This window comes from Phyllobates terribilis, unplaced genomic scaffold (genome assembly GCF_046119375.1).
Source record: "Phyllobates terribilis strain yellow unplaced genomic scaffold, ASM4611937v1 Scaffold_7__3_contigs__length_470593459, whole genome shotgun sequence".
Lineage (NCBI taxonomy): Eukaryota > Metazoa > Chordata > Amphibia > Anura > Dendrobatidae > Phyllobates > Phyllobates terribilis.
In genome coordinates this window covers 262,294,308-262,322,169 of record NW_027362767.1, presented here as the reverse complement: position 1 = coordinate 262,322,169, position 27,862 = coordinate 262,294,308, and the positions used below count along the sequence as shown (strand labels likewise).

At 45.6% G+C, this 27,862-nt stretch overlaps 2 protein-coding genes across 8 annotated transcripts; both read right to left on the bottom strand.

Annotated features, from left to right (window-relative positions):
• Nucleotides 1–1,212: 1,212 nt before the first annotated feature.
• On the bottom strand, nucleotides 1,213–18,230 carry ALAD (aminolevulinate dehydratase). Of its 6 annotated transcripts, none has more exons than XM_073640542.1 (12): nucleotides 18,110–18,230; nucleotides 15,428–15,545; nucleotides 15,302–15,352; nucleotides 5,626–5,722; nucleotides 5,248–5,383; nucleotides 4,927–5,010; nucleotides 4,756–4,844; nucleotides 4,426–4,481; nucleotides 3,779–3,866; nucleotides 3,189–3,275; nucleotides 2,516–2,645; nucleotides 1,213–2,129 (listed from the first exon to the last, which is right to left on the bottom strand). In XM_073640542.1, exons 2-12 carry the CDS (start codon nucleotides 15,538–15,540, stop codon nucleotides 2,068–2,070), a joined length of 993 nt encoding a protein of 330 aa, XP_073496643.1. In that variant the 5' UTR covers nucleotides 15,541–15,545; nucleotides 18,110–18,230; the 3' UTR covers nucleotides 1,213–2,067. The 6 variants fall into 6 exon arrangements, with proteins under 6 accessions (XP_073496643.1, XP_073496644.1, XP_073496645.1 ...); XM_073640543.1 differs by having other exon boundaries at nucleotides 18,075–18,215; XM_073640544.1 differs by having other exon boundaries at nucleotides 18,045–18,171.
• Nucleotides 18,231–19,755: 1,525 nt separating this feature from the next.
• Nucleotides 19,756–27,856, bottom strand: POLE3 (DNA polymerase epsilon 3, accessory subunit). 2 transcript variants are annotated; one of them, XM_073640541.1, is made up of 5 exons: nucleotides 27,665–27,856; nucleotides 25,691–25,771; nucleotides 25,478–25,563; nucleotides 24,131–24,249; nucleotides 19,756–20,120 (listed from the first exon to the last, which is right to left on the bottom strand). In XM_073640541.1, exons 2-5 carry the CDS (start codon nucleotides 25,754–25,756, stop codon nucleotides 19,951–19,953), a joined length of 441 nt encoding a protein of 146 aa, XP_073496642.1. In that variant the 5' UTR covers nucleotides 25,757–25,771; nucleotides 27,665–27,856; the 3' UTR covers nucleotides 19,756–19,950. The 2 variants fall into 2 exon arrangements, with proteins under 2 accessions (XP_073496642.1, XP_073496641.1); XM_073640540.1 differs by having other exon boundaries at nucleotides 27,696–27,855.
• Between the last annotated feature and the right edge of the window lie 6 nt (nucleotides 27,857–27,862).

Sequence of the window (27,862 nt, the reverse complement as noted above, 5' to 3'; positions counted from 1 at the left end):
AGTCAGCAGCTCCTGGGAAGAAACAAGTTCATTTTTTCCCTGCAGATTTAGTTTCAGTGAGGCAGCATTGACCTTTTATCTGCAGGAAAACAGCAATGTCTGTTGCTAGAAATTTGAAATACCTTACCTGGTGTAAATGTCGCTGTTCTCCTGAATCTGCCAATGTTTTTCTTTTATTCCTCTCCATTCCTGAGATATGGCTCCATCTTCTCTGTACATACATGTAGTCTTATTAGCTCAGTGGGAGTGATCCTGAAGAACACAGCCACAGAATAGTTGATGGTCAAGCCCACTTGGCTAATTAGGCTTGATATACGTACAAGGAAGATGAGGCCATATCTCCGGAACGAAGAGGGCAGGAAGAAAAGAAAAACAGATTTAGAACAGCGGCAAATAATCAAAGTCAAAAATTACTTATTTATGGCAAGTGACAGATCTCTCTAATTTACCATTCTCCCCTGGAGGTTGTACGACATTTAAAAGGATGTTGGAAATTGCACACAGATAGTTTTAAAACATGGATCGAGTATTGTTCTCCTGGGTGAACAGCAGCAGGACAGGAAGCGATGACGTCCCGTGAGGGCTGAGTGGCTGAGACAGTCATGTGATCTGCCTCTGATGTCCTGGTCCAGTCCGCTGCAGCCAATCAAACCCGTCGGGACTGAAGGATGGGATATCATCACTTGCAGTCCTGGCGCAGACCACCAGAGTGACCTGCACTCCCTGAATGTTTTCTGAGTGTGGTACAGGGATCCTGCAACATCAGGCTTGGATGCAGAAGTAGGAATGAGGGAGGGATTGTGACAAAGAAAGGTGCGATCTGCAGATCAAAATCAAACATTCCTCCATTTTATTGTAGAAATTCTATCCAGTAATAATAAAAAAAGTGATGGCTGTGAACAGCACCATAGTCTATAAGGCTGGGGCTACAGATCGCTCTACACTTCTAATCTCCCCAATACACATGTTCGCTCAGATCAGCTTCGGTACATGTGTTCTCAGAGGGGAGAAAAGAATAAGCTGCTGCCACACACACACCCCTCAGGCAGCTGCTTATTTCCACAGAGAACGAAAGGGATCGGGCATATTGAAATTCAACAAGCCCAACCCTACTTTCTCACCAATCATCTGACGGGAAAGAGTCAGGACCCGGGCAGGTTCAGGTGACATTTAAAAACAGGTTTAATAATAAAAAATAAGAAGGTATCACAATTTTAATAATACTTTTTTTTTATTTTATAGAAGGAATAACACTTTGTCGTTAAAATATTTGTATCACGTACAATGTCCTCCTCACACATTAGCCGAAAACAGAAGACTAAAACGTAATGCTGTGAAATGACTGCACAATACAATGTATGAATACTCTAAAAGCAGGTATAAAACAAATCTTAAAGGGGTTGTCCAGCACCATTCACTTCCGCATCGGGTGCCATTGTCGTCTTCCCACCTACCTCCTATGATACGAGCACCACTGGGCAGACATCATGAGCGTCTCCTTTTCATTAGAAGAGAGCTGCGCTTGACAACCCATTTAAAATTAAAACTTTATTAAAACAAAATTACAACAAAAGACTTTTAAGGGGTATTCCACCCTAAACACGTAGTGGGACGTCTAATGATCACCAGAACAGGGGAGGGGGCTCGCATTTTTCCCATAGTCCCCTATCCAGAAGGAACTGAATAGGTCCCTCTACAGATTTAACAGTTGTCACATATCCAAGGGCCCCTTTAACTTTGGATTGCCCCCTATTTTCTGGTTGAGGTGAAGGAAGAGGGAAGGTTAATGCGGGAGAAAAGGAAAATGTAAGGCTGTGCATTATACCAATGTTCTACTTGAGACCCAGTTCCATCTAGTGGCACATACACTGCTCCCCTTGATGGCAGGAGCTAAAATCTATTCATATTGATTATTTTTAGGCGATTTGCCCCCAGCCTGAAGGGGTTACTAATACTCCCAGCACAAGACTATTATAATGAACCGATCGGAGTTATAATCGGGAAGTCTGCGCTGATATTAGCGCTGCACATGGCTCTGGAGACGTTGGTGCTGACTCCAGGGTCGCCTTACACTTCCTTCACCCATTTGAGGAGTTGTGGGACATAGTAAGTGATGATGATGTCAGCGCCTGCAAGAGAAAAAGAATTATGGAACCGAGCAAAAGTCCTTAAAAGGAGAAGTACATGGCCGCTTTCTTCTAACACAAAATAAAAAACAGCGCCACATTTGCCTGCAGGTTGTGTGTGGTACTGCAGCCCAACCACATTCACTCCAATGTAGCTGAGCTGCAATACCAGACATGACCCTTAGACAGGTGTGGCGCTGTTTCTGGGCCAACACCAGCAGTGCTGCCATGATAACTCTCAGAGAAAATCTGCTTACAAATGTTATAGTTCATTTCCCTGCGCTAATATCACACAATAATCAGGAGTCTAGGTAAGATGGGTGACAACCCTGATAGTACAGCGACCATTTCTGGCCATCACCCAGCTTTACCTTAAATATTACACTCACCCGCTCTCCTGAATCCAGTCATGGCTTCTAATACCGCTACCTTCAAGTCAAAAGCTCCGGCCTTTGCTCCATGCCACAGCATTGCATACTCCCCCGACACATGGTACACGGCTAGTGGAAGGTCAGGGTGCTGAAATATGGAGGGGAACATTAGTTACATGAAAGCTGCCGCTGCGGTCATAACTGAAAATAAGGAAGCAGGAAGGGAAGACAAATATCTGTCATCTATGCAATTCTCCGCCTTATATCAGGAGTTTTTAATTGTTATGTCCAGCATCCTATGCTGATACAGAGCTCCAAAACCTCTGCATAGAGATAAAATACTGTCTGTCTCCAGCCACTACTAGGGGGAAGCTCCCTGTATATAGAGATGCAGGATAAGATTCGGTCTGCAGACATTACTAGGAGAATCTCCCTGTATACAGAGATACATGATAAGATTCCGCCTGCAGCCACCACTAGGGGGAGCTCCCTGTATACAGAGATACACAAGACCCTGCCTGCAGCCACCACTAGGGTAAGATTCGGTCTGCAGCTCCCTGCATACTGTTAATATAAAATGCAATGTGCACTCAGTGAGCCCACCCCTTCTTTATTCATTTTACTCATTTATATAGGGTCATACTATTCCTATTTACAGACTTTATCATTACTGCCCCCCATTGAGCATTACCTTATCCTTCACTTCTCTAACAAGGTCCAAATACGGCATCCCGGGCTTCACCATCAGCATGTCTGCACCTTCATGTACATCACGGTCCTATCAAAATAAGAAAACACGATGAGAGGAGTAGTAGGTGTCTTAAAGTGGTTGCCCAGTATTTAGATGCTGATCAGTCATCAATACTAGATCAGTGGGATTTTGGACTTGACACCCCCAATCAATCAGCTGTCTGCAGCTCCTCATTCTAAGCAATGTATGGTGTTCTTTGCACTGCAGCTCAGATCCTATTTAAGTGAATGTGAGCTGCAGTACCCAATAGTGGCCACAATGCGGTGTACAGACAGGTGCTACATCGATTCCATACACTGATTACTTCCAAAAATTGCAAACAGCTGATTGGCGGGGGGCCGGGTCTGGACTCCCATGATCTGATATTGATGATTTATATCAAGGGAGAGGCCAACAGTATCCAAGTAGTAGAAAATCCCTTTAAAACAAATCATGTATAATGAATTGCAATGTAACCAGATGGATATCACTCTGGATCATGTGACTAGCTCTTAAAGGAGACCTGTAAGGTGTAATGTCAGCCTCCTTACCACCGCTCTGCTGGCTAGTCCTCTGGCCCCGGGAGGTAACTGATAACACTTCCGGTCACCGAATGCAGGTTTGGACTGAGCAGCGTCTCTGTAATAGAGAGGAAACAGATGAGTACGAATACCCGACCCCATAACAACTCTGGTCATCTCTGCCCTTAGAGTTACTCTGCAGGGGGTAGGGGCACGGAAGTGGAGCCTTTGTGTCTTCATCATGGTTGCCCTACATGTATTCTCTGAAGTATACGGATTTCAGTGCAAGCATTTTTGCTCATCTCTACATGGGAGCACTTTTCTGTGGCGCACATCGGTGCCCTCTCTGGCAGGCCCGCTGCCGTAGACTGCGCCTTTCTCTAATTAGATCGGCATGTTATCGGGAATCTTGGGATGATTGCAGCACCTATATGTAGTGTGATCACCATTCACCAGTGTCACTGACTGTTTCCAACAGCTCAACTACTCTGGTACAAAGTGCAGGGGGCACGGCTAGGACGCCATCCACACCATTAACCCTATAGTCAACGGAGTGGCCAAATCACACAATGCAAAATGAATCCAGCTTCAAGGACAACCCTAAAGATGATCCCACAAAGAGTCGCAGAGCCAATGGCACGTGACCCCATCTCCAGAGCTGACCGTTTAACACTTACCTGAATGGACCATAGAAGCAGGAGGCAAACTTTGCACTGTAACTCAAAACTGAAACCTAGGTATAAAAAATATTATTTAAACCCATATAATATGCGATAGATATATAAAATTAAGCACAAGATAAGACAGAAGACTGCTCTCTGCAATACAGCACCAGGCAGTGTCACATTATATCATTTCAGGCTGGCTCTGAATTGCATTACCAGTCACAACCTGTAGACAAGAGTGGCGTGGTTTCTATAAAATAGAAAAAACCCACCGCAGCGCCTTCCTTCTTATCTTGTAAGACCCCAGTAAGGTCCCATAGAAGCTGATGAAACTTTACTTACTCTGTTCCCGAAGTCATGTGATATTAAAGCTTTCTTAATAGCCCCGATTCTCCCGTCCATCATGTCGGAGGGCGCGATCACGTGACACCCTATGGTACAGATCAATGCACTGTGTGTGGAAATGTCGCATGGCTGGAGGTTGGGCCAGAAAAAGAATATGCTATATTCTACCTGCACGGGCATACGCCACAGCCACCTCTGCTAGTCGCTGACAGCTGCTCTCATTCTGGATGCTGCCATCTTCTCGTAGGATTCCTAGAACACAGAACAGGGTAACCGATGTAATCCCACCAATACAGAAAAGCAAGGCTGCATTAAACAGCGCCACAAGTCACCACAGGTTGTGTCTGGTAGTGCAGGTTGTGGTTGGTAGTACAGCTCCTGTGTATTGTGTTTGCTGAGGCACAGCTGCAATACCACTCGCAACCTGTTTTGAGAAGAAAGCAGCCATATTTTCCTAAGTTAGTAAAACCCTGGAAGGCGCAGACTCACCGCAGTGCCCATGTGATGTGTAGGGACACAGGCACACATCACACGCAATAAGAAGCTGGGGAAAGAGACTGCGGATCTTCCTGATGGCCAAGATTGCTGGCGTGTCCTCTGCATCAGCCGCCGATCCCCGTTCATCCTGAGTATGGAGAAGAATAATCTGTGATTGATGGAGGCCTGACAATAACAAAGGGGCCTTTTCATTATGGGTACAATGGTCGCAGCAAAACATGGTACCACCCTCCCCAAAACACTGAATAGGGTCCAGCTTCTATAATAGGTGTTCATGGAAACCTAACAAACAATATGCGCATCATAACAAAAGCAGTTGTCAGCGAGATTGTTGAATAACTGCCTAACAAGGACTATGATCTCCATTACCTTTATGACTTTGCTCGGGACGCCAAAGATCAGCACGCACTTCAGTCCATCTTCCACCAGGGGGCGTAGCATCTCCTCCAGCTTGTTCACTCCATATCTGCAAAGGCGAAAATAAAGAACAGTATATTCATACAAGCTGTATACCGCAACACGTCCCACTGTATACACAAGGGAGGGCATTAGCTTTACTGCATGGTACTGAGCAAAGCCAGGATATCACAGCCAAACAGACCAACTCCTGGCTCCAGACGTCTCATATGGAAGAGGGAGTAGAGAAGCCGGCACGCGCAGCAGACATCATGGCAATGCCAAAATTGACCCAGTTGTCAACTGGAGCAAGATTTATAATGTCTCGGATTCCGATCAGAGTTTATAGTCCAATACAATGACAATATTCACTGTTCGAATAATCCCAAGTTACATTCTATATTACACTCCAGAGCTGAACTCGTTATTCTGCTGGTGCAGTCACTGTGTACGTAGATTACATTACTGATCCTGAGTTACATCCTTTATTATACCCCAGAGCTGCACTCACTATTCTACTATTCTGCTGGTGGAGTCACTGTGTACATACATTACATTACTTATCCTGTACTAATACTGAGTTACATCCTGTATTATACTCCAGAGCAGCACTCACTATTCTGCTGGTGCAGTCACTGTGTACATACATTACATTACTTATCCTGTACTGATCCTGAGTTACATCCTGTATTATACTCCAGAGCTGCATTCACTAGTCTGCTGGTGGAGTCACTGTGTACATACATTACATTACTTATCCTGTACTAATACTGAGTTACATCCTGTATTATACTCCAGAGCAGCACTCACTATTCTGCTGGTGCAGTCACTGTGTACATACATTACATTACTTATCCTGTACTGATCCTGAGTTACATCCTGTATTATACTCCAGAGCTGCACTCACTATTCTGCTGCTGCAGCCACTGTGTACATACATTACATTACTTATCCTGTACTGATCCTGAGGTACATCCTGTGTTATCCTCCAGAGCTGCACTCACTATTCTGCTGGTGCAGTCACTGTGTACATACATTACATTCCTTATCCTGTACCGATCCTGAGTTACATCCTGTATTATACTCCACAGCTGCACTCACTATTCTGCTGGTGCAGTCACTGTGTACATACATTACTGATCCTGTACTGATCCTGAGTTACATCCTGGATTATACTCCAGAGCTGCACTCCCTATTCTGCTGGTGCAGTCACTGTGTACATACATTACATTACTGATCCTGAGTTACCTCCTGTATTATACTCCACAGCTGTACTCACTATTCTGCTGGTGCAGTCACTGTGTACATACATTACATTACTTATCCTGTACTGATCCTGAGTTACATCCTGTATTATACTCCAGAGCTGCACTCACTATTCTGCTGGTGCAGTCACTGTGTACATACATTACATTACTTATCCTGTACTGATCCTGAGTTACATCCTGTATTATACTCCAGAGCTGCACTCACTATTCTGCTGGTGCAGTCACTGTGTACATACATTACATTACTGATCCTGAGTTACCTCCTGTATTATACTCCACAGCTGTACTCACTATTCTGCTGGTGCAGTCACTGTGTACATACATTACATTACTTATCCTGTACTGATCCTGAGTTACATCCTGTATTATACTCCAGAGCTGCACTCACTATTCTGCTGGTGCAGTCACTGTGTACATACATTACATTACTTATCCTATACTAATACTGAGTTACATCCTGTATTATACTCCAGAGCTGCACTCACTATTCTGCTGGTGGAGTCACTGTGTACATACATTACATTACTTATCCTGTACTAATACTGAGTTACATCCTGTATTATACTCCAGAGCAGCACTCACTATTCTGCTGGTGCAGTCACTGTGTACATACATTACATTACTTATCCTGTACTAATACTGAGTTACATCCTGTATTATACTCCACAGCTGCACTCACTATTCTGCTGGTGCAGTCACTGTGTACATACATTACATTACTTATCCTGTACTGATCCTGAGTTACATCCTGTATTATACTCCAGAGCTGCACTCACTATTCTGCTGGTGCAGTCACTGTGTACATACATTACATTACTGATCCTGAGTTACCTCCTGTATTATACTCCACAGCTGCACTCACTATTCTGCTGGTGCAGTCACTGTGTACATACATTACATTACTGATCCTGTACTGACCCTGAGTTACATCCTGTATTATACTCCAGAGCTGTACTCACTATTCTGCTGGTGCAGTCACTGTGTACATACATTACATTACTTATCCTGTACTGATCCTGAGTTACATCCTGCATTATACTCCAGAGCTGCACTCACTATTCTGCTGGTGCAGTCACTGTGTACATACATTACATTACTTATGTACTGATTTAGATTTATTGGGCTTTTTAAAATCTATTTTCTCACTACAGTTTTAGTTTCTTAGTTTACTACCTGTGAATTTAAGGGTTAACTACATTGCACTAAAATCCTGAGGTGTAGATTTACTCACAAGGGGTTAATTAAGGGGAAAGGGTCATAATTAAGGGTTTATAAGGGGCAGCTGGTTGGGCATCAAGTCCTTTAGAAGTGCATTGAGGTGAAGGGTACATTGCTGGAAAAGGAAAAAACAAAACAAAAAAAACCTCTTTAAATCTCTTCGTTTGCGAGTGTGAACGAGCTGCGTGTGTCCGGAGCATAAGTGCGAACGAAAGTAAGTGTGTGACTTGTTTTTCAGTGACTTTGGATTCAGGGAGTTTGGAAGGGAGGACTTAGGACTGAATTGCTCACTGTATTTCATTCTTTCTTTACTTTACTTTTTACTTAGCTGATTCCCCCGTCCATACTTGATACTTAATTGATCCCCCGTCCATACTTAACTGATCCCCCGCCGATATCTAATTGATACACTTGCACATCCCTAATTGATCCCCGTCCATACACCTATATATAAATAATTGTGTTTTGTACTTGTATATATATACTGACTGTATCCCCATATTTAGAATGACGTCCATGTTGGCCGGAGCTGTGCAGTGTACATCTTGCGCAATGTATGCATTCCGTGAGCACCCGCTTCGAGGATCCATACTGCTGCGAGAGATGTGAGCATATCGTGCACTTGGAAGCCCAAATTCTGGATCTAAGTGCTCAGATAGCGATACTGAGGAGCATCGACAACATGGAACGGAGTTTCCAGCTCACCGAGCAGACACTCAATGGGTCAACACTGGGGGTGGAGCTTAGTGGGGAAGTGCAGGCTGAACAGGCAGGGAGCTGGATAACAGTTAGGAGGGATAGAGGGAAGAAGTATAGGAAGGCTGGTTCAGAACCGGCATTATTGGAGCACGACAGATCCTCTGACCGCCGGGGGAGTGTATGCTCCAGTACTGAGGGGGAGGGGGGAAGTGTAGGGCAGGCAAGACAGGTTCTGGTAGTGGGTGACTCTATTATTAGGGGGACAGACAGGGCAATCTGTCACAAAGACCGGGATCGCCGAACGGTGTGCTGCCTCCCTGGCGCTCGAGTCCGGCACATCGCGGATCGGGTTGACAGGTTACTGGGTGGGGCTGGCGAAGACCCAGCGGTCATGGTCCACATCGGCACCAATGACAACGTGAGTGGTAGATGGAGGGTCCTTAAAATGATTTCAGGGACCTAGGTAGGAAGCTTAGGGCAAGGACCTCCAAGGTAGTTTTCTCAGAAATACTACCAATCCCGCGAGCCACACAGGAGCGCCAACAGGAGGTTAGGGAGGTGAATAAGTGGCTAAAGAGTTGGTGCAAGGCAGAAGGGTTTGGGTTCATGGAGAACTGGGCCGACTTCGCGGTCGGCTACAGGCTCTACCGTAGGGACGGGCTGCACCTCAATGGGGAGGGTGCAGCGGTGCTGGGGAAGAAGATGGCTAATGGGTTGGAGGAGTTTTTAAACTAGAGACGGGGGGGGGGGGGGGGAACCAAGGAAATAGGTGGGATGTGAGGCAAGCAAGGGGGAAGGGGAGAAGTGAATATAATGAGGGTGGAGAGGGGGGTGGGGATAGTACAGCTAGATCGTTAGAGAAGAATAGGATGCTAAATAACCCCAAAGTTTTATCTTGCATGCAGACCAACGCAAGAAGCCTGACCAATAAGGCGGATGAGCTGCGGGCGCTTATATCGGAGGAGAGGTATGACATCGTAGGTATAACAGAGACTTGGCTAGACGATAGCTACGACTGGGCGGTAAATTTATTAGATTATAGTTTATTTAGAAGGGACCGGAAACAGGGGAAAGGCGGAGGAGTCTGCTTATATGTAAAGTCATGTCTAAAGCCCAGACTAAGGGAAGATATAGGAGAGGGAGAAGAAGGGGTCGAGTCCATGTGGGTAGAGATAGAGGGAACTAAAAATAATAATAAAATATTACTGGGGGTCTGCTATAAGCCACCAGATATAACAGAGGAGAATGAGAATCTGCTATTAGGACAAATAGACAAAGTAGCAAAACATAATGAAGTGATTGTAATGGGGGATTTCAACTACCCGGATATTGACTGGGAAACAGAAACCTGTAGATCTCAGAAAGGAAAAAGGTTCTTGACAAATATTAAGGATAATTATCTCTCCCAACTAGTGCAGGGACCAACGAGAGGGAAGGCCGTGTTGGACTTAATATTGACTAATAGGCCTGATAGAATAACTGAGGTACAGATAGGGGGGCACCTAGGTAATAGCGATCATAATATTATCGACTTCAAAATGCCCTTCAGTAGGGTTATCAATAAGGGAACAACAAAAACATTAAACTTTAGGAGGGCGAAGTTTGATCAGCTGAAAGAAAACCTTCAACTTATTGACTGGGACAAAGTACTTAATCAAAGGAATACGAATAGTAAATGGGAAACCTTCAAAAGAATTCTGAATACTCAGTGCGAGAGGTATATACCGTATGGGAATAAAAGGGCCCGAAATAAGAGGAAACCAATATGGTTGAACAAGAACGTAAAAGGGGCGTTAAATAGCAAAAAAGAGGCATTCAAGAGATTAAAACAGGAAAACAGTAAGGAGGCACTAATGTGTTACAAGGAAAAAACGAGAACCTGTAAAAAAACAAATAAAAATAGCGAAGGAGGAAACAGAGAGACGTATTGCTAGGGAAAGTAGATCAAATCCCAAACTGTTCTTTACGTATATAAATAGTAAAAGGATTAAATCGAATAATATTGGACCGATAAAAAGTGAGGAAGGCAAAATCATAGAGAAAGATGAGGATAAAGCTAATCTATAAAATAATTTTTTTTCGACAACTTTCACAAAGGAAATAGAACTAACAGGAGAAATGAGAAGTGACAAGCTTAATCCTCCACTAAGTATGACAAATCTAACCCAAGCTGGGGTACAGAAACGCCTCAGTAAGATTAAAATAAACAAATCACCAGGACCTGATGGCATACACCCACGGGTACTAAGGGAACTAAGTAATGTGATAGACAGACCGTTATATCTTATACAGTGCTGGCCAAAAGTATTGGCACCCCTGCAGTTCTGTCAGATAATACTCAGTTTCTTCCTGAAAATGATTGCAATCACAAATTCTTTGGTATTATTATCATTTAATTTGTCTTCAATGAAAAAAACACAAAAAGAATTGTCCTAAAGCCAAATTGGATATAATTCCAAACCAAACCTAAAAAAGGGGGTGGACAAAAGTATTGGCACCCATTGAAAAATCATGTGATGCTTCTCTAATTCGTGTAATTAACAGCACCTGTAACTTACCTGTGGCACCTAACAGGTGTTGGTAATAACTAAATCACACTTGCAGCCAGTTAACATGGATTAAAGTTGACTCAACCTCTGTCCTGTGTCCTTGTGTGTACCACATTGAGCATGGAGAAAAGAAAGAAGACCAAAGAACTGTCTGAGGACTTGAGAAACCAAATTGTGAGGAAGCATGAGCAATCTCAAGGCTACAAGTCCATCTCCAAAGACCTGAATGTTCCTGTGTCTTCCGTGCGCAGTGTCATCAAGAAGTTTAAAGCCCATGGCACTGTGGCTAACCTCCCTAGATGTGAACGGAAAAGAAAAATTGACGAGAGATTTCAACGCAAGATTGTGCGGATGGTGGATAAAGAACCTCGACTAACATCCAAACAAGTTCAAGCTGCCCTGCAGTCCGAGGGCACAACAGTTTCAACCCGTACTATCCGTCGGCGTCTGAATGAAAAGGGACTGTATGGTAGGATACCCAGGAAGACCCCACTTCTTACCCCGAGACATAAAAAAGCCAGGCTGGAGTTTGCCAAAACTTTCCTGAGAAAGCCTAAAACGTTTTGGAAGAATGTTCTCTGGTCAGATGAGACAAAAGTAGAGCTTTTTGGCAAAAAGCATCAACATAGAGTGTACAGGAAAAAAAAAAAGAGGCATTCAAAGAAAAGAACACGGTCCCTACAGTCAAACATGGCGGATGTTCCCTGATGTTTTGGGGTTGCTTTGCTGCCTCTGGCACTGGACTGCTTGACCGTGTGCATGGCATTATGAAGTCTGAAGACTACCAACAAATTTTGCAGCATAATGTAGGGCCCAGTGTGAGAAAGCTGGGTCTCCCTCAGAGGTCATGGGTCTTCCAGCAGGACAATGACCCAAAACACACTTCCAAAAGCACTATAAAATGGTTTGAGAGAAAACACTGGAGACTTCTAAGGTGGCCAGCAATGAGTCCAGACCTGAATCCCATAGAACACCTGTGGAGAGATCTCAAAATGGCAGTTTGGAGAAGGCACCCTTCAAATATCAGGGACCTGGAGCAGTTTGCCAAAGAAGAATGGTCTACAATTCCAGCAGAGCATTGTAAGAAACTCATTGATGGTTACCGGAAGCGGTTGTTCGCAGTTATTTTGGCTAAAGGTTGTGCAACCAAGTATTAGGCTGAGGGTGCCAATACTTTTGTCCGGCCCTTTTTTGGAGTTTTGTGTGAAATGATCAAAGATTTGATTTTTGCTTCATTCTCTTTTGTGTTTTTTCCTTGCAAGCTAATTAAATGAAGAGAATAAGACCAAAGAATTTGTGATTGCAATCATTTTCAGGAAGAAACTGAGTATTATCTGACAGAATTGCAGGGGTGCCAATACTTTTGGCCAGCACTGTATTTAAGGACTCTGTTGAGACTGGGTCTGTGCCACTTGATTGGCGACAGGCGAATGTAGTGCCAATATTCAAAAAGGGAGCAAAAAGTGACGCCGGAAACTATCGGCCGGTGAGTCTGACATCCGTTGTGGGCAAAATTTTTGAAAGCTTCATTAAAGAGGCAATTACGGAGCATCTTGATGCTAATAATCTTTTAACCCCGAACCAACATGGATTCATGAGGAATCGCTCCTGCCAAACAAACCTGATTGACTTGTATGAGGAGGTTAGCTCTCGAGTAGATCAGGGGGAACCAGTGGATGTCGTGTATCTCGACTTCTCAAAAGCGTTCGATAGCGTGCCACATAATAGGTTGGTATACAAAATGAGAATGATGGGGCTGGGGGAAAATGTCTGCAAGTGGGTAGCTAACTGGCTAAGGGATAGAAGGCAGAGGGTGGTTATAAATGGAATATACTCAGATTGGGTAAGCGTCACTAGTGGGGTACCACAGGGGTCTGTACTAGGCCCAATGTTATTTAATATCTTTATTAACGACATAGTCAACGGGATAAATAGTAAAATATCAATATTTGCAGATGACACAAAGTTATGTAAAACAATTAATACAAAAGAGGACAGTGCAGACCTACAGAGGGATTTGGATAAGCTGGGTAGGTGGAGCATTAAATGGCAAATGAGGTTTAACGAGGAGAAATGTAAGGTCATACATATGGGAAGGAAAAATGGAAGTCACCAGTACTCACTGAATGGGAAATCATTGGGGAATTCAGAGATGGAGAAGGACTTGGGCATCTTGATTGATAGCAAACTAAATTGGAGTGCCCAAAGTCAGGCCGCTGCTGTAAGGGCAAACAGGGTAATGGGATGTATCAGAAGAGGTATAGCTGCAAAGGAGGAGAACATTGTTCTTCCACTGTACAAAGCACTGGTCAGACCACACTTGGAATACTGTGCTCAGTTATGGGCCCCAATATATAGAAAGGATATAAATGAGCTTGAAAAGGTACAAAGGAGGGCAACAAAATTAATAAAGGGAATGGAGGGACTGCAATACCCAGAGAGGTTGGCAAAACTAGGACTATTCAGCCTGGAAAAGAGAAGGTTGAGGGGGGACATAATAAATGTGTACAAATATGTTAGGGGACAGTATAGAGATCTTGCCAGGGATTTGTTCAAAAGGAGGGATATTACGGTAACAAGAGGGCATTCACTAAGACTGGAAGAGAAAAGGTTTCAGCACCAGCATAGGAAGGGGTTCTTTACGGTAAGAGCAGTGAGAATATGGAATTCACTGAGTGAGGAGACGGTAATGTCGGATTCACTACACCAGTTCAAGCGGGGACTGGATGCATTTCTAGATACCAGGCAGATTTCAGCATATACTTAAAAATAAAATAAAATAGTAGGTTGATACAGGGATTTATTCTGACTGCTGGTTTCAGAGTCGGGAGGGAATTTTTCCTCAGGTGAAGATTGGCCAAATCATTTGGGGTTTTTGCCCTCCTCTGGATCAACTTTAGCAATTACAGAACTAACAGGTCGAACTTGATGGACGCAAGTCTTTATTCGGCTTTACAAACTATGTTACTATGATCCTGCGTTACATCCTGTATTATACTCCAGAGCTGCACTCACTATTCTGCTGGTGCAGTCACTGTGTACACACATTACATTACTTATCCTGTACTGATCCTGAGTTACATCCTGTATTATACTCCAGAGCTGCACTCACTATTCTGCTGGTGCAGTCACTGTGTACACACATTACATTACTTATCCTGTACTGATCCTGAGTTACATCCTGTATTATACTCCAGAGCTGCACTCACTATTCTGCTGGTGCAGTCACTGTGTACATACATTACATTACTTATCCTGTACTGATCCTGAGTTACATCCTGTATTATACTCCAGAGCTGCACTCACTGTGTACATACATTACATTACTGATCCTGAGTTACATCCTGTATTATACTCCAGAGCTGCAGTCACTATTCTGCTGGTGCAGTCACTGTGTACATACATTACATTACTGATCCTGAGTTACATCCTGTATTATACTCCAGAGCTGCACTCACTATTCTGCTGGTACAGTCACTGTGTACATACATTACATTACTTATCCTGTACTGATCCTGAGTTACATCCTGTATTATACTCCAGAGCTGCAGTCACTATTCTGCTGGTGCAGTCACTGTGTACATACATTACATTACTTATCCTGTGCTGATCCTGAGTTACATCCTGTATTATACTCCAGAGCTGCACTCTCTATGCTGCTGGTGCAGTCACTGTGTACATACATTACATTACTTATCCTGTGCTGATCCTGAGTTACATCCTGGATTATACTCCAGAGCTGCACTCACTATTCTGCTGGTGCAGTCACTTTGTACATACATTACATTACTTATCCTGTACTGATCCTGAGTTACCTACTGTATTATCCTCCAGCGCTCCCTACTCTCACTGTGTACATACACTCTGTATTATCCTCCAGAGCTGCGCTCGCTGTGTACACATCACATTCCTCACCTGGCTTGCCCCGGCAGACTGTTGATCGGTTCTATTCCATCGTGATTATCTCTGCAACATATAAACATATATAATAAAATGTACAGTAGAACATAACACAAGTTACAGATCTGCAGCGTCACTCACGTGATGAAGATGGGGTACATGAGATTGGAGGCATGGAGGCTGGTCGCTGTGGACTGCCAGGAGCGGAGGACGGGGTGAAAGTAGCCGCTGTGCAGTATGGCTTCTGCCTGCATTCTGTCTGTGAAGGAAAAATCAAACAAAAAACATTGTTCATTGTTCACCAGAGCTGTACAAATAAAGTTCAGAAAATTTAAGCCACATTTGCCGCTCTAGGCAACTGCTTCAAAGTTTCTCCCTGAGGAGATTACAAGGCGCCAGTGCAACCTATCCTTTCTTCAATAAACTTTATTGATACCCCTGTGAGACATGATCGTGGGGCGCCGATAGGTTACAGTGGCAGCCAACAGTCAGAACTTGTGCCCAGCCAGGGTGGTGAAATGAACGATATCAGTCATGGCTTCTGGAAGAAGCGGAGGGGAGAAAAGCAGTGATGGAGCTGTTATTGGAGACTCCCTCATGTATACTTGGCTCCTCCCATTTGTCACATAAGGACACTATACTCCCATCTCCATCACCAGCAAGTTGGCTGCAGCGTCCCAATTACAGAACAAGGGTAATGGTTATAAACCCGGCTGCACTGGTTAATCCGCTGCAGTGTGATGGATAGGAGCCCCCCACCCCTCGATACTGGGCAGACACCACCCACTCCTCAAAACCTGCAGATTCTGAGAGATGGTGGGGTGGGCCGGGTGTGGTGGGCTCATCAATAGTTTTGCCAACAGAGGTTAGGATCTGGAGGGCTCAGATAAGAGAAACGCTGACCGTGGAGAACTGCGGTAATGGCCGGGGGAGGGGGGAAACATGGGGAAGATAGATGACAATGGCGCTGACATCGGGGGCTTTAGTTTAAAAGTTTACACGCCCCTGTTTAAATTGGAAAAACTACTCATAATAAAGTAACGGCATAACTCATCTGATAAAGCTGAAAGAAAAAAGAGGGTATTTCTGCAAAAGTAGAATTGGACGATTCCGGCGTTCTGTGCATCTCCACGTCCGGTAATCCAGAATATTCTGCACAGGAGCATGCCGGATTACAGGAATCACACAAGGCTTCTGCGCCATCTGATGGGAGCGGAGGCAGGAATTATATAGACTGATAGCGAAAAGTCGCTGCCATGGGAACAGGACTTAAAGGGGGTGTCCATTGTAGAGAACTGGTTTTAATAAGTGGCCGTAATGTACGAGGGTCCCAGTATAAGAAGTGTGTGGGGGGGGATTATGGGGCGTCCGGGTAATGACCCTGCAGATAAAGTCACAGCCCCAGCAGCGGCCCCGCAGTGTCCTGCACTCATTATACAGGGTGACACAAGCAGAGAGCACGGACACACCGGCCCGCAGCGCCGGCCACTCACCGACCGATCCCCGCAGCGCCGGCCACTCACCGACCGATCCCCGCAGCGCAACGCCGGCCACTCACCGACCGATCCCCGCAGCGCCGGCCACTCACCGACCGATCCCCGCAGCGCAGAGCCAGACACTCACCGACCGATCCCCGCAGCGCAGCGCCAGACACTCACCGACCGATCCCCGCAGCACAGCGCCGGCCACTCACCGACCGATCCCCGCAGCACAGCGCCGGCCACTCACCGACCGATCCCCGCAGCACAGCGCCGGCCACTCACCGACCGATCCCCGCAGCACAGCGCCGGCCACTCACCGACCGATCCCCGCAGCACAGCGCCGGCCACTCACCGACCGATCCCCGCAGCACAGCGCCGGCCACTCACCGACCGATCCCCGCAGCACAGCGCCGGCCACTCACCGACCGATCCCCGCAGCGCCGGCCACTCACCGACCGATCCCCGCAGCGCCGGCCACTCACCGACCGATCCCCGCAGCGCAGCGCCAGACACTCACCGACCGATCCCCGCAGCGCAGCGCCGGCCACTCACCGACCGATCCCCGCAGCACAGCGCCGGCCACTCACCGACTGATCCCCGCAGCGCCGGCCACTCACCGACCGATCCCCGCAGCACAGCACCGGCCACTCACCGACTGATCCCCGCAGCGCCGGCCACTCACCGACCGATCCCCGCAGCGCCGGCCACTCACCGACCGATCCCCGCAGCACAGCGCCGGCCACTCACCGACCGATCCCCGCAGCACAGCGCCGGCCACTCACCGACCGATCCCCGCAGCGCCGGCCACTCACCGACCGATCCCCGCAGCACAGCGCCGGCCACTCACCGACCGATCCCCGCAGCACAGCGCCGGCCACTCACCGACCGATCCCCGCAGCACAGCGCCGGCCACTCACCGACCGATCCCCGCAGCACAGCGCCGGCCACTCACCGACCGATCCCCGCAGCGCCGGCCACTCACCGACCGATCCCCGCAGCGCAGCACCGGCCACTCACCGACCGATCCCCGCAGCGCCGGCCACTCACCGACCGATCACCGCAGCGCAGCGCCGGCCACTCACCGACCGATCCCCGCAGCGCAGCGCCAGACACTCACCGACCGATCCCCGCAGCGCCGGCCACTCACCGACCGATCCCCGCAGCGCCGGCCACTCACCGACCGATCCCCGCAGCGCAGCGCCAGACACTCACCGACCGATCCCCGCAGCGCCGGCCACTCACCGACCGATCCCCGCAGCGCAGCGCCGGCCACTCACCGACCGATCCCCGCAGAACCGGCCACTCACCGACCGATCCCCGCAGCGCAGCGCCGGCCACTCACCGACCGATCCCCGCAGCGCAGCTCCGTCCTGTGACCTCACTCACGTGTCACCCCGCACATGTATACTGAAACCGGCCTATAGCCCGCCCCCTCATTACCACGCCCCTCTACCGCTGATGACACCCAGTGACCAAATGTAGGTACTACAGCTCAGTAATAATTATGCAGAAAAAAAAATAATCAATGGAAGGAAAATGCTGTAATTAAAGAGCAGCAGCAGCAGCTATGGGGTTATTGTGTTATTTGTGGCTGTCTGACATATCTATAATGTGCTTCATGGGTTATTCCTACATGTGATGTGTCCCTATTGCTGGGCATCATCATTTCTGGCATCACCGTTCTGAATGGGCGGCAGCGTGGAGACCTCTTCCTGGCTCCTGTAGTCCTATGGTTTGGGTTAATACAGTGAAAATACCATCATAAAAATTGCATAGCGAAAAAAAAAACTATAAAAGTTCATCATCCTGTTTCCTGCAAAATGAACGCTGCAAAAACAAAACCCAAAAAACTGCCGGAGTTTATTTTTGTACAGCACTTTTCTCCCCATTTGTCAGTGTTAAAATGAATGGCGTCACTCAAAGCAACAACTTGTCCCGCAAATAACAAGATCTCCTATGGTTATTAAGCAGAAAAATAAAAACATTATGGCTGTGTGGAAAAATAAATAAATCAGAAATGGTCTGCGTCAGGAAGGGTTAACCAGCCCCAAAAGCTAATCGCTCGGGTGTGGTGACAAATCTACCGAGCTGCCAGAAAACAAGAACCAGTTTTTCCATTCTATGGTATAATCTGCGATTTATTGCTGGAGAGAATGATGGGAGTGGTAGTTATCATGGCAAATCCAACCATACACGGATAAACACATGACGGTGATTGATGTGACTCCCATCGGCCACCATATTGGTGGTCACCCAACTTTCCTAGCGTCCTGCAAGGCTCATACACAATACAGGATACGACATGGCACAAGTCAGCAGATTTGCCTCTCAGGAGTCTGGGAAAGCCAAGTGACTGCAACAACCACGCTCATCATCACTCGCCGGCGTTCTCCGCTCATTAAATGCTTCTTCCCTCTTGACGGCCTCAGACTTAATGGAGAACATGAGGAATTTGCTGACAGGTCTGGGATTCTGACACTAATCAGGCCGGAGTTGGCTCAGATGACTGGATGTGAATGATGGGAGTTGGGCGCGGCCCCCGGCGGTGCTGTCACACGGGATCAGGGCGAGCGCGTGATCACATTATACACGAGCAGCGGCACACACTGGAAGACCACCTGATGTAAAGTTATGACACTTTCCAAGATCTCTGCTTCCTGACAGTGAATAGAAAGAATCACGTTGAGGTTTATAAATTGAATAAAGTGCCTGGATTGTCACGCCATGCTGACAAGACACCATTAACCCAACTACACATTAATACTGTGGATATCCTACTACTACGACCCTGCTCATGGCACACGGCCGTGGTATCAATTGTGTTTCAGTGAGAACATAAGGGAATTGAGTGTTTACACGAGGGTCGTCACAGCGGTATTCATTGCAGGTCTGCAAACAGCAGCACCTCCACCTCTTGTAGAACAACTCCTCCCAGCAGGAGCCGCCACAGGTTGCAGATGTAATAGAATGGGATCGGAGGAGACAATATAGAAAACAAACTCCAGGTTTATTATTAACAAGCTCATGTCCCATCTGGTCCTCAGCCGCTCTCACCACTCAGTCTCTTGTCCTTTGTGGCTCCGACCAGAGCGACCTGTGAAGATGGGTCTGACGGGTGAGGGGGCTTCAGCGGGCACAGAGCCAGTACCCGAAATGTCCTCTACAAACAGGAGAAGCCTCATCTCAGTTCTCCACCTCTTCGTCCTCTACCACCTCATCCTCCTCCATTTTCTCCTCCTCGTCCTCCTCTTCTCGGCTCTTGTCCTGCTCATCTCCATCCAGCTTCTTGTCTTTATTGTCTTTCTTTTTCATCTCGGTGGCTTCTTTCTTTCCTTTCTGCTCCCGTCTGTAAGCTGAGGGGAAAAACAAGAGACTGTAAAATACCCCATCTCAACAAGACAGCAACAGTATAGTATTAAAGGGGAGAGACTGCCCCCAGAAGCAGCGCCACTTATCTATGGGCAGTGCCTGGTGGTGCAGATCAGCCACATCTATGAACAGACACAGTAAGAGGAGGGCTTAGCAGAAATCGATCCTTTTTTGTAATCTTCGCCTCCGCACATATCAGCTGTGTGACACCCTCTAGTGGTCATTCTTAGGTATTGCCGCTCCCATTCACTTCAATAGGAGCGCAGAATGGCAACAACACTATGTATGGAGCTGCAGACAAATGATCAGTAGGGGTGCCGGACCACCAATTTGATATTAATCAGAAAATCTTAGACAAACCCTTTAGGCCACGTTCAGTATCCGGTCAGTATTTTACATCAGTATTTGTAAGCCAAAACCAGGAGTGGATGATAAATACAGAAGTGGTGACGTGTTTCTATTATACTTTTCCTCTGATTGTTCCTCTCCTGATTTTGGCTTACAAATACTGATCGAATACTGAATGTGTGACCGTTTCACTATTCCGGGACAATAACAGATTGAACGGTGCCCGACTCTCCATAAGGGTTCTCTCAAGCTAGCGTGTAAAAAAAAAAAAAAAAAAAAAAAAAAACATTCTCATCCAGAAAAGTGGAACGATTTTTCCTCATTTGTCATCCGTGTGCAATCCATTTTTTTACTCAGCAGCTATGAATCTTTTACAGGACCAGTTACAGTTTCCTATGTTAAAGAACTGTAATGTATCCGTAAATATCGGACGCCACTCTCATGGTCAATATGGATTTTTCTCTCACACCCATCAGATTTCGGAGTGAAATCACAGCACACCGATTACATCTGAGAAAAAAAATCCGCAGATCTGCACGGTCTCATTGAATAACATTGGTCCGAGTGCAGTCCGATTTTTCTCGTATTGCACTTGTCAGATTTATTCACCAGTGTGAGCGAGCTCTAAATAAAATAAGAGTTGTTTAAAGCATTTCAAAAAAGAAAAAAAAGTTTTTTCAAACAGAAAATTCTCCCATTTTAGAAGACTTTTTTATTTCTTGAAGCCTTTTCATTGAACAGTGCCTAGTAAGGATTCCATCAGGAAATGCTTCCGAGAAGTGACATGTGCTTTTTCCACCCAAAAAGTATTTCAAAACTTAAAAAAAAAAAAAAAAAAAAAAAGAAAAAAATCCCCCCCCCTCAAAAAAAAACTTGATAAAACACCATCCCCAAAGAAACCCTTCCAAAACAAAAAAAGTCCTCATGTGAACTGCATATAGGATTTCCCACAAGAAAAAAATAGAAAGAGTCTTCAAATGATGTTGCAAAACTGCATGTGACCATAGACATGGGGTCGTCCCCCTGAGGCCAACAATCAGCTGATCACATTTCTGACTGTAAGGGCTCATGCACACGGCCAGTTACATCGAACAAGTGCTATATGTGGTTCTGACCCATGTTATTCTGTGGGGCGGTGCACATGTCAAAGGTAAAAAAAAAAAAAAATAGCAGTATGCATAATTTAACAAGAATTGGGTGGCATTCACCCATTCATGTCTATGGGTCAGTGGAAAAAAAAAAAAAAAAACAGACTGAACTCGGATGACATCTGAGTGCGGTCCGATTTTCATGGACTGACATAATGGAAAAGGCGGAGAATTTTTTTTTTCTCCCCACCTCCAAGAAAATCAGATTACACTCTCATCGAATTATTATGAACGTTTTTCTCCAGTGGAGAGAAATCGGTTGTGTGACCCTGATCCAGACTCCTACATCCGCCGGAGTAAACATGCCTGCAATTTCCGAACAAAGGATCGCAGCACTCATCAGGGGATTTGATTCTTAGACATGCATAATAAACATGGTCATCAGCGGCGCAGCGCCTGGTGTAGACAGGACATGTGCTGCTAACATGATGCTGTATGGGGGCAGAACACCATATTAGCCATCGTTCTGACCCCATCACTGCTTGTCGGCCCATGTAAATGAGCAAAGAACTACTTTAATATATTTGAACGGCGCTCATTACTGGCCTGACATTGCCATAGATAGTGATACTCACCTCAGCAGGCCCTCGCTGCTCCTGTGAAGGAGCTTTCCTAGTCCGACTAGTCTCTGTTCACTGACTCCAACAATGACTTGGCAACATAACATGTGACCGCTGCAGCCAATCATAAGTTGTAGAACTTACCTGTAGATACAGTGGGTACAGAAAGTATTCAGACCCCTTTAAATTTTTCACTCTTTGTTTCATTGCAGCCATTTGGTAAATTCTAAAAAGTTCATTTCTTTTCTCATTGATGTACACTCTGCACCCCATCTTAACTGAAAAAAAACAGAAATGTAGACATTTTTGCAAATTTATTAATAAAAACCACCTGAAATATCACATGGTCATAAGTATTCAGACCCTTTGCTCAGTATTGAGTAGAAGCCCCTTTTGAGCTAGTACAGCCATGAGCCTTCTTGGGAATGATGCAAAAAGTTTATCACACCTGGATTTGGGGATCCTCTGCCATTCTTCCTTGCAGATCCTCTCCAGTTCCATCAGGTTGGAACGTTGGTGGACAGCCATTTTCAGGTCTCTCCAGAGATGCTCAATTGGGTTTAGGTCAGGGCTCTGACTGGGCCAGTCAAGAATGGTCACAGTTGTTTTCAAGCCACTCCTTTGTTATTTTAGCTGTGTGCTTAGGGTCATTGTCTTGTTGGAAGGTGAACCTTTGGCCAAGCATGAGGTCCAGAGCACTCTGGAAGAGGTTTTCATCCAGGATATCTCTGTACTTGGCCACATTCATGTTTCCTTCAAGTGCAACCAGTCGTCCTGTCCCTGCAGCAGAAAAACACCCCCATAGCATGATGCTGCCACCACCATGTTTCACTGTTGGGATTGTATTGAGCAGGTGATGAGCTGTGCCTGGTTTTCTCCACACATACCACTTAGAACTTTTTGGTAATAATTCTATCTTCGTCTCATCAGACCAGAGAATCTTATTTCTCATAGTCTGGGAGTCCTTCATGTGTTTTTGAGCAAACTCTATGCAGGCTTTCATATGTCTTGCAATGAGGAGAGACTTCCGTTGGGCCACTCTGCCATAAAGGCTTGACTGGTGGAGGGCTACAGTGATAGTTGACTTTGTGGAACTTTCTCCCATCTCCCTACTGCATCTCTGGAGCTCAGCCACAGTGATCTTGGGTTTCTTCTTTACCTCTCTCACTAAGGCTCTTCTCCCACGATTCCTCAGTTTGGCTGGACGGCCAGGTGTAGGAAGACTTCTGGTGGTCCCAAACTTTTTCCATTTAAGGATTATGGAGGCCACTGTGCTCTTAGGAACCTTGAGTAATGCAGAAATTCTCTTATAACCTTGGCCAGATCTGTGCCTTGCCACAATTCTGTCTCTGAGCTCCTTGGGCAGTTCCTTTGAGCTCATGATTCTCATTTGGTCTGACATGCGCTGTGAGCTGTGAGGTCTTATATAGACAGGTGTGTGCCTTTCCAAATCAAGTCCTATCAGTTTAATTAAACACAGCTGGACTCCAAAGAAGGAGTAGAACCATCTCAAGGAGGATCACAAGGAAATGGACAGCATGTGACTTAAATATGAGTGTCTGAGCAAAGGGTCTGAATACTTATGACCATGTGATGTTTCAGTTTTTCTTTTTTAATAAATTTTGCAAAAATTTCTACAGTTCTGTTTTTTTTCAGTCAAGATGGGGTGCACAGTGTACATTAATGAGAAAAACAAATGAACTTTTTAGAATTTTCCAAATGGCTGCAATGAAACAAAGAGTGAAACATTTAAAGGGGTCTGAATACTTTCCGTACCCACTGTATCTCTGGAACCAGTGATCAGCGGCAGCGGTCACAAATGATACCTGCAGCTCAATAGACAGATTGGTGGTGGGGGGAGGGGCATAAAAACATCGGTCACAAGAAACAGTGAGGGATTGGTAAGTAAAGGAGATTGATGGAATCAGTGACTCTCACCTTCCAGAGACTCTTTTAATGGTGCGAGGAAACGCTGAAATTCCATCTCCTCCACGGCGGCCATCACGTCAGTGACGTTCAGGGTCTTTCTCTTCCCCTTCATTGCAAAATTATTGGCGCTGTAGAAAAAAAAAAAAAGTTTCGAAAATTGAGCATGTGCTGATACCAAGTACACTATTGTTCATTGTACTATTTAGGTTTGGGAAAAAGGGGAAGATTTAGTTTATGTTCTTACTGGGGAAAATACTGCGTTTTTTTTTTTTCTTCAAGTGTCCACACCAAGATACATATTAGCAATCTGATCTGACTATTGCGTTTATGGCGCAGATATAACGATGCATTTACTTTAGTGTATTTGCGTTGCAATTCTGCACTTTCATGATTATTTCATGGTCATGAGATTTCACAAAATCGCATCCACTTTGCTTGAACTATTAAAAAGCAGGAAAAAAGTAGTGTTTATGCAGTGTGGAAGCGAGACGTCAAACATTTACTTTTTTTAGTTTAAATATTTTTGCAATTAGTTTCTTTATGGGACTTGAACCTGCCAAGATCCAATGTGTGTCAGCTTCATGTAACTAACATGAAAAGATGCAAGAGCAATAGGGTCTTATCCAATGTAAATAATTGGTACAGGAGTATTAAAACTGCTCACCTAGTAGGGTTGTGTGGGACACAACACCTATAAAGCTTGGAATCCAGATGCTGCAGCCTCCTATGGATATGTCAGAGATAGAAGCTGGGAAAGGAAGTTGTTTCTGCGCTCTATGGAGTCACAACAAACAATTAATATGGATAAAAAGCTACATTTTTATCCATACTAACGGTTTGTCGTGACTCCATAGAGCGCAGAAACAACTTCCTTTCCCAGCATCTATCTCATGTACTAACATGGCAGACACAGGGGCTTCCAGCAGCCATGGCAACACATTGGCACCTCGCGACTGCTCTGCCCAAAGGGTCAATAGCTGACAATGAATGACTGCCCAGTTTGGTACCTATTAAATGCTGCTGTCGTGTTTCAGTGCAGCATTTAGGAGGTTAACCTGCGGTAACTTTCAGACGTCTGCTGTGTAGCACCTATACTTGCACAGCAAGCATCTATGTAGATGCCATGGTCGCCATAGACTACAGCATCTCAGCGGTTAAACAATCGTGATCAGAGTGATCTCTAATCCCAACCGCTGCAGTTCCACAGGAGGCAGCCGCTGATATCACCTGCAGCAGCTTCATGGATGTACATTGTGCTGGCGGAATTAACGAACTATGAGGGTATGAGCACACAGTCAGGAAACGCTGCGGATCGTCTGCACATAGCCTAATGATCATCACACAGGCCGCACTCACCAGGACGTGGCGTACAACACAAAGACACTGGCGGCCCGGGAGATCGCACTGCGTGCTTCCTTAGACACATTCACTCCTTCTGGAAGCTGAAGAGAGAAAAAGAAAAAATATATATAAGTGATGGGGAACACATGGCGCAGTGAGGGGCAGGGAAGGGAGACGCGGGGCGCAGGGAGGGGAAGAGTTGTGCAAGGAGATGGCGGTAAGACTTACGGCTTCTTTAATGATCCGCGTGATGACGGCGTTGGGCAGGTTCAGGTCCTCCGGTCTCTCCGCCATCTTGTCCGAAGCTATCTGCAGGCACACACAAGTTACAGTAAGCTCCCTGTACCATCAGCTGTAAAAAAAGCCCCAAAACATCTGTTTTTGAGGGTATTTTACAGTTTGTTGAATATGATCAGCTCGCAATGGTTCATTTTTGCTTCTTCTAACAACACTTGCTCTGTACCCTTGAACAAAAAGATGGGTTTCATCACTGAAAATTACCTTTTTCCACTGGCTAGTTGTCCAAGATTTATATTTTTTTGCCCATGCGAGTCGTTTTGCCTTCACTGGAGATATCAGAAGTTGTTTCTTTAGTGGCTTTGTTGCCCTCTGACCAACTTCCAGAAGCCTACGCCGTACAGTCGAATCGCTAATATCAATACCTGCAGCGAACAAGTCTCTTTGGAGGTCTTTACTTGTTTTTCTTGCATTAATTTTACTATTTCTGATAAGTGTTTTATCAGTTCTTGGTGTCGTTTTCCTTTTTCTTCCACATTTGCCTTTTCGTTTTGGAGAAAACGATCCAGTTTCATTGTGTCTGTGAATTAGTCTTGAACCGGTAGATTTTCCAATACCAACGGTGGAAGCGATTTCTCTTACAGTCACACTTGTATGTTCATTAAGAGTAATAATTTCAGACCTCTTCCGTGGAGTAACATCCATTTTTACAGGCACGAATCACACAGAGAAAAAGTACACAAAACCACTCCTCACAGAAACAAGCTCTCAACTGAAGCTGAGGGGACAGCTAGCTGTTATTTTCTGACTAAAACCAGTCAAACCACATTTTGTTACTCAGGCTGCGTGGCCACTATGCGTTTTTCCAAGCATTTTTGCCGCGGAATTTCTGCAGCAAAAGCGCTTAAAAAACGCATGCCCCATGGTCCCCAATGATAATCTGCATGTGCTGTGCACATGCTGCAGAAATTTCCACTGCGGATTATGATTGCGAAAAAATACTCAGCAATGTCCATTAATTTTGCAGACACGCAGCGTAATCGCCGCCATTGACTTGCATTGAATCGCTTAATATCTGCATCACTGCATCTGCACATGCGGATATCACACGGTTCAATGTGCGGATGGTACCCAGGTTTGGAGAAGAGGAGACTCTCTTCCAGACCTGGGAACCATAGAACCTGTTAAAAAAAGAATTTAAAATAAAGATTATACTTACCTTCTGATGTCCTCCCGGTGTTTTCTCCCCTCCATCTGGTCTGCTGTATGGGTCGCGGTGTTGTGAAGGACCTGCCATGACGTCACTGAGTCATGTGACCTGTCACATGACTCAATGACATCACCACAGGTCCTTCACACCACCGCGAGCCGCCCAAGACACCGGACGCAGCGGAGAAAACACCGGGAGGACGTCGGAAGGTAAGTATAATCTTTATTTTTTACCATTCTCATTCTTCTTTTTCAACTATTACTTGGTCACACTATATATGTCGGTTGCATGGATTTATATAGTGTGACCAAGTTGTCAAGCACTTTCCAAGTGATGCTAAAATCTCTTGGAACAGCTCTTGATAACCCGCATGCAGGAATGCAAGTGAAGAACGCTTGACAAACGCTTCTACCTGGCAGGAAAAACGCATGTAAAATCCGCATGTGTTTTTCCTGCCAGGGAGATGTGGAAAAAATCTGCAGCATTTCTGCATGGTGCGCACATAGCCTGAAGGTTGTACACTCACAGCTGTCCAAAGCAAAACCGGCTTGAATCACTGACTGGTAACCAACTTACGATTTTACTTAAAAAATGCTTTGTCCCAATTAATTTGCACAGCACTGGACTTATCTTACACGTTTTCTTGTGATTGTCTTGTACAATGTTTATTCACCGCACAACCTTCCATTTTCACCCTTATACTGTAAACATCCATACAATGACCGACATATTGTCATTATTATCTCCACACTTACTCAGATTACGCAATGCTGCTACAAGTCTCACCATGCACAGAAGAAGATATGCTGGGAGTTGTAGTTCCTGACGAGCAATCACCACAGTGGCGTTATAATTCGGTTCCCGCCAAGAGATGCAAAGCAGCTTCCGTACGCCACGTGCTCTGCAGGCCACGCCTCCTTGAGGTCGAAAAATGCGTTCCACCTCTGCGTCTC

Excerpts from the sequence above, each read along its gene's own strand:
- ALAD (XM_073640542.1), bottom strand. The coding sequence starts at position 15,540 with ATGCAGGCAGAAGCCATACTGCACAGCGGCTACTTTCACCCCGTCCTC. Across the intron at positions 5,011-5,247 it reads CACATCACATGGGCACTGCG|GAATCCTACGAGAAGATGGC; the intron begins GTGAGTCTGCGC and ends TCTGTGTTCTAG. Across the intron at positions 4,845-4,926 it reads TGTGGCGTATGCCCGTGCAG|GGTGTCACGTGATCGCGCCC; the intron begins GTAGAATATAGC and ends TCTGTACCATAG.
- POLE3 (XM_073640540.1), bottom strand. Across the intron at positions 25,564-25,690 it reads CGCGGATCATTAAAGAAGCC|CTTCCAGAAGGAGTGAATGT; the intron begins GTAAGTCTTACC and ends TTCTCTCTTCAG. Across the intron at positions 20,121-24,130 it reads ATTAAAAGAGTCTCTGGAAG|CTTACAGACGGGAGCAGAAA; the intron begins GTGAGAGTCACT and ends TTTTCCCCTCAG.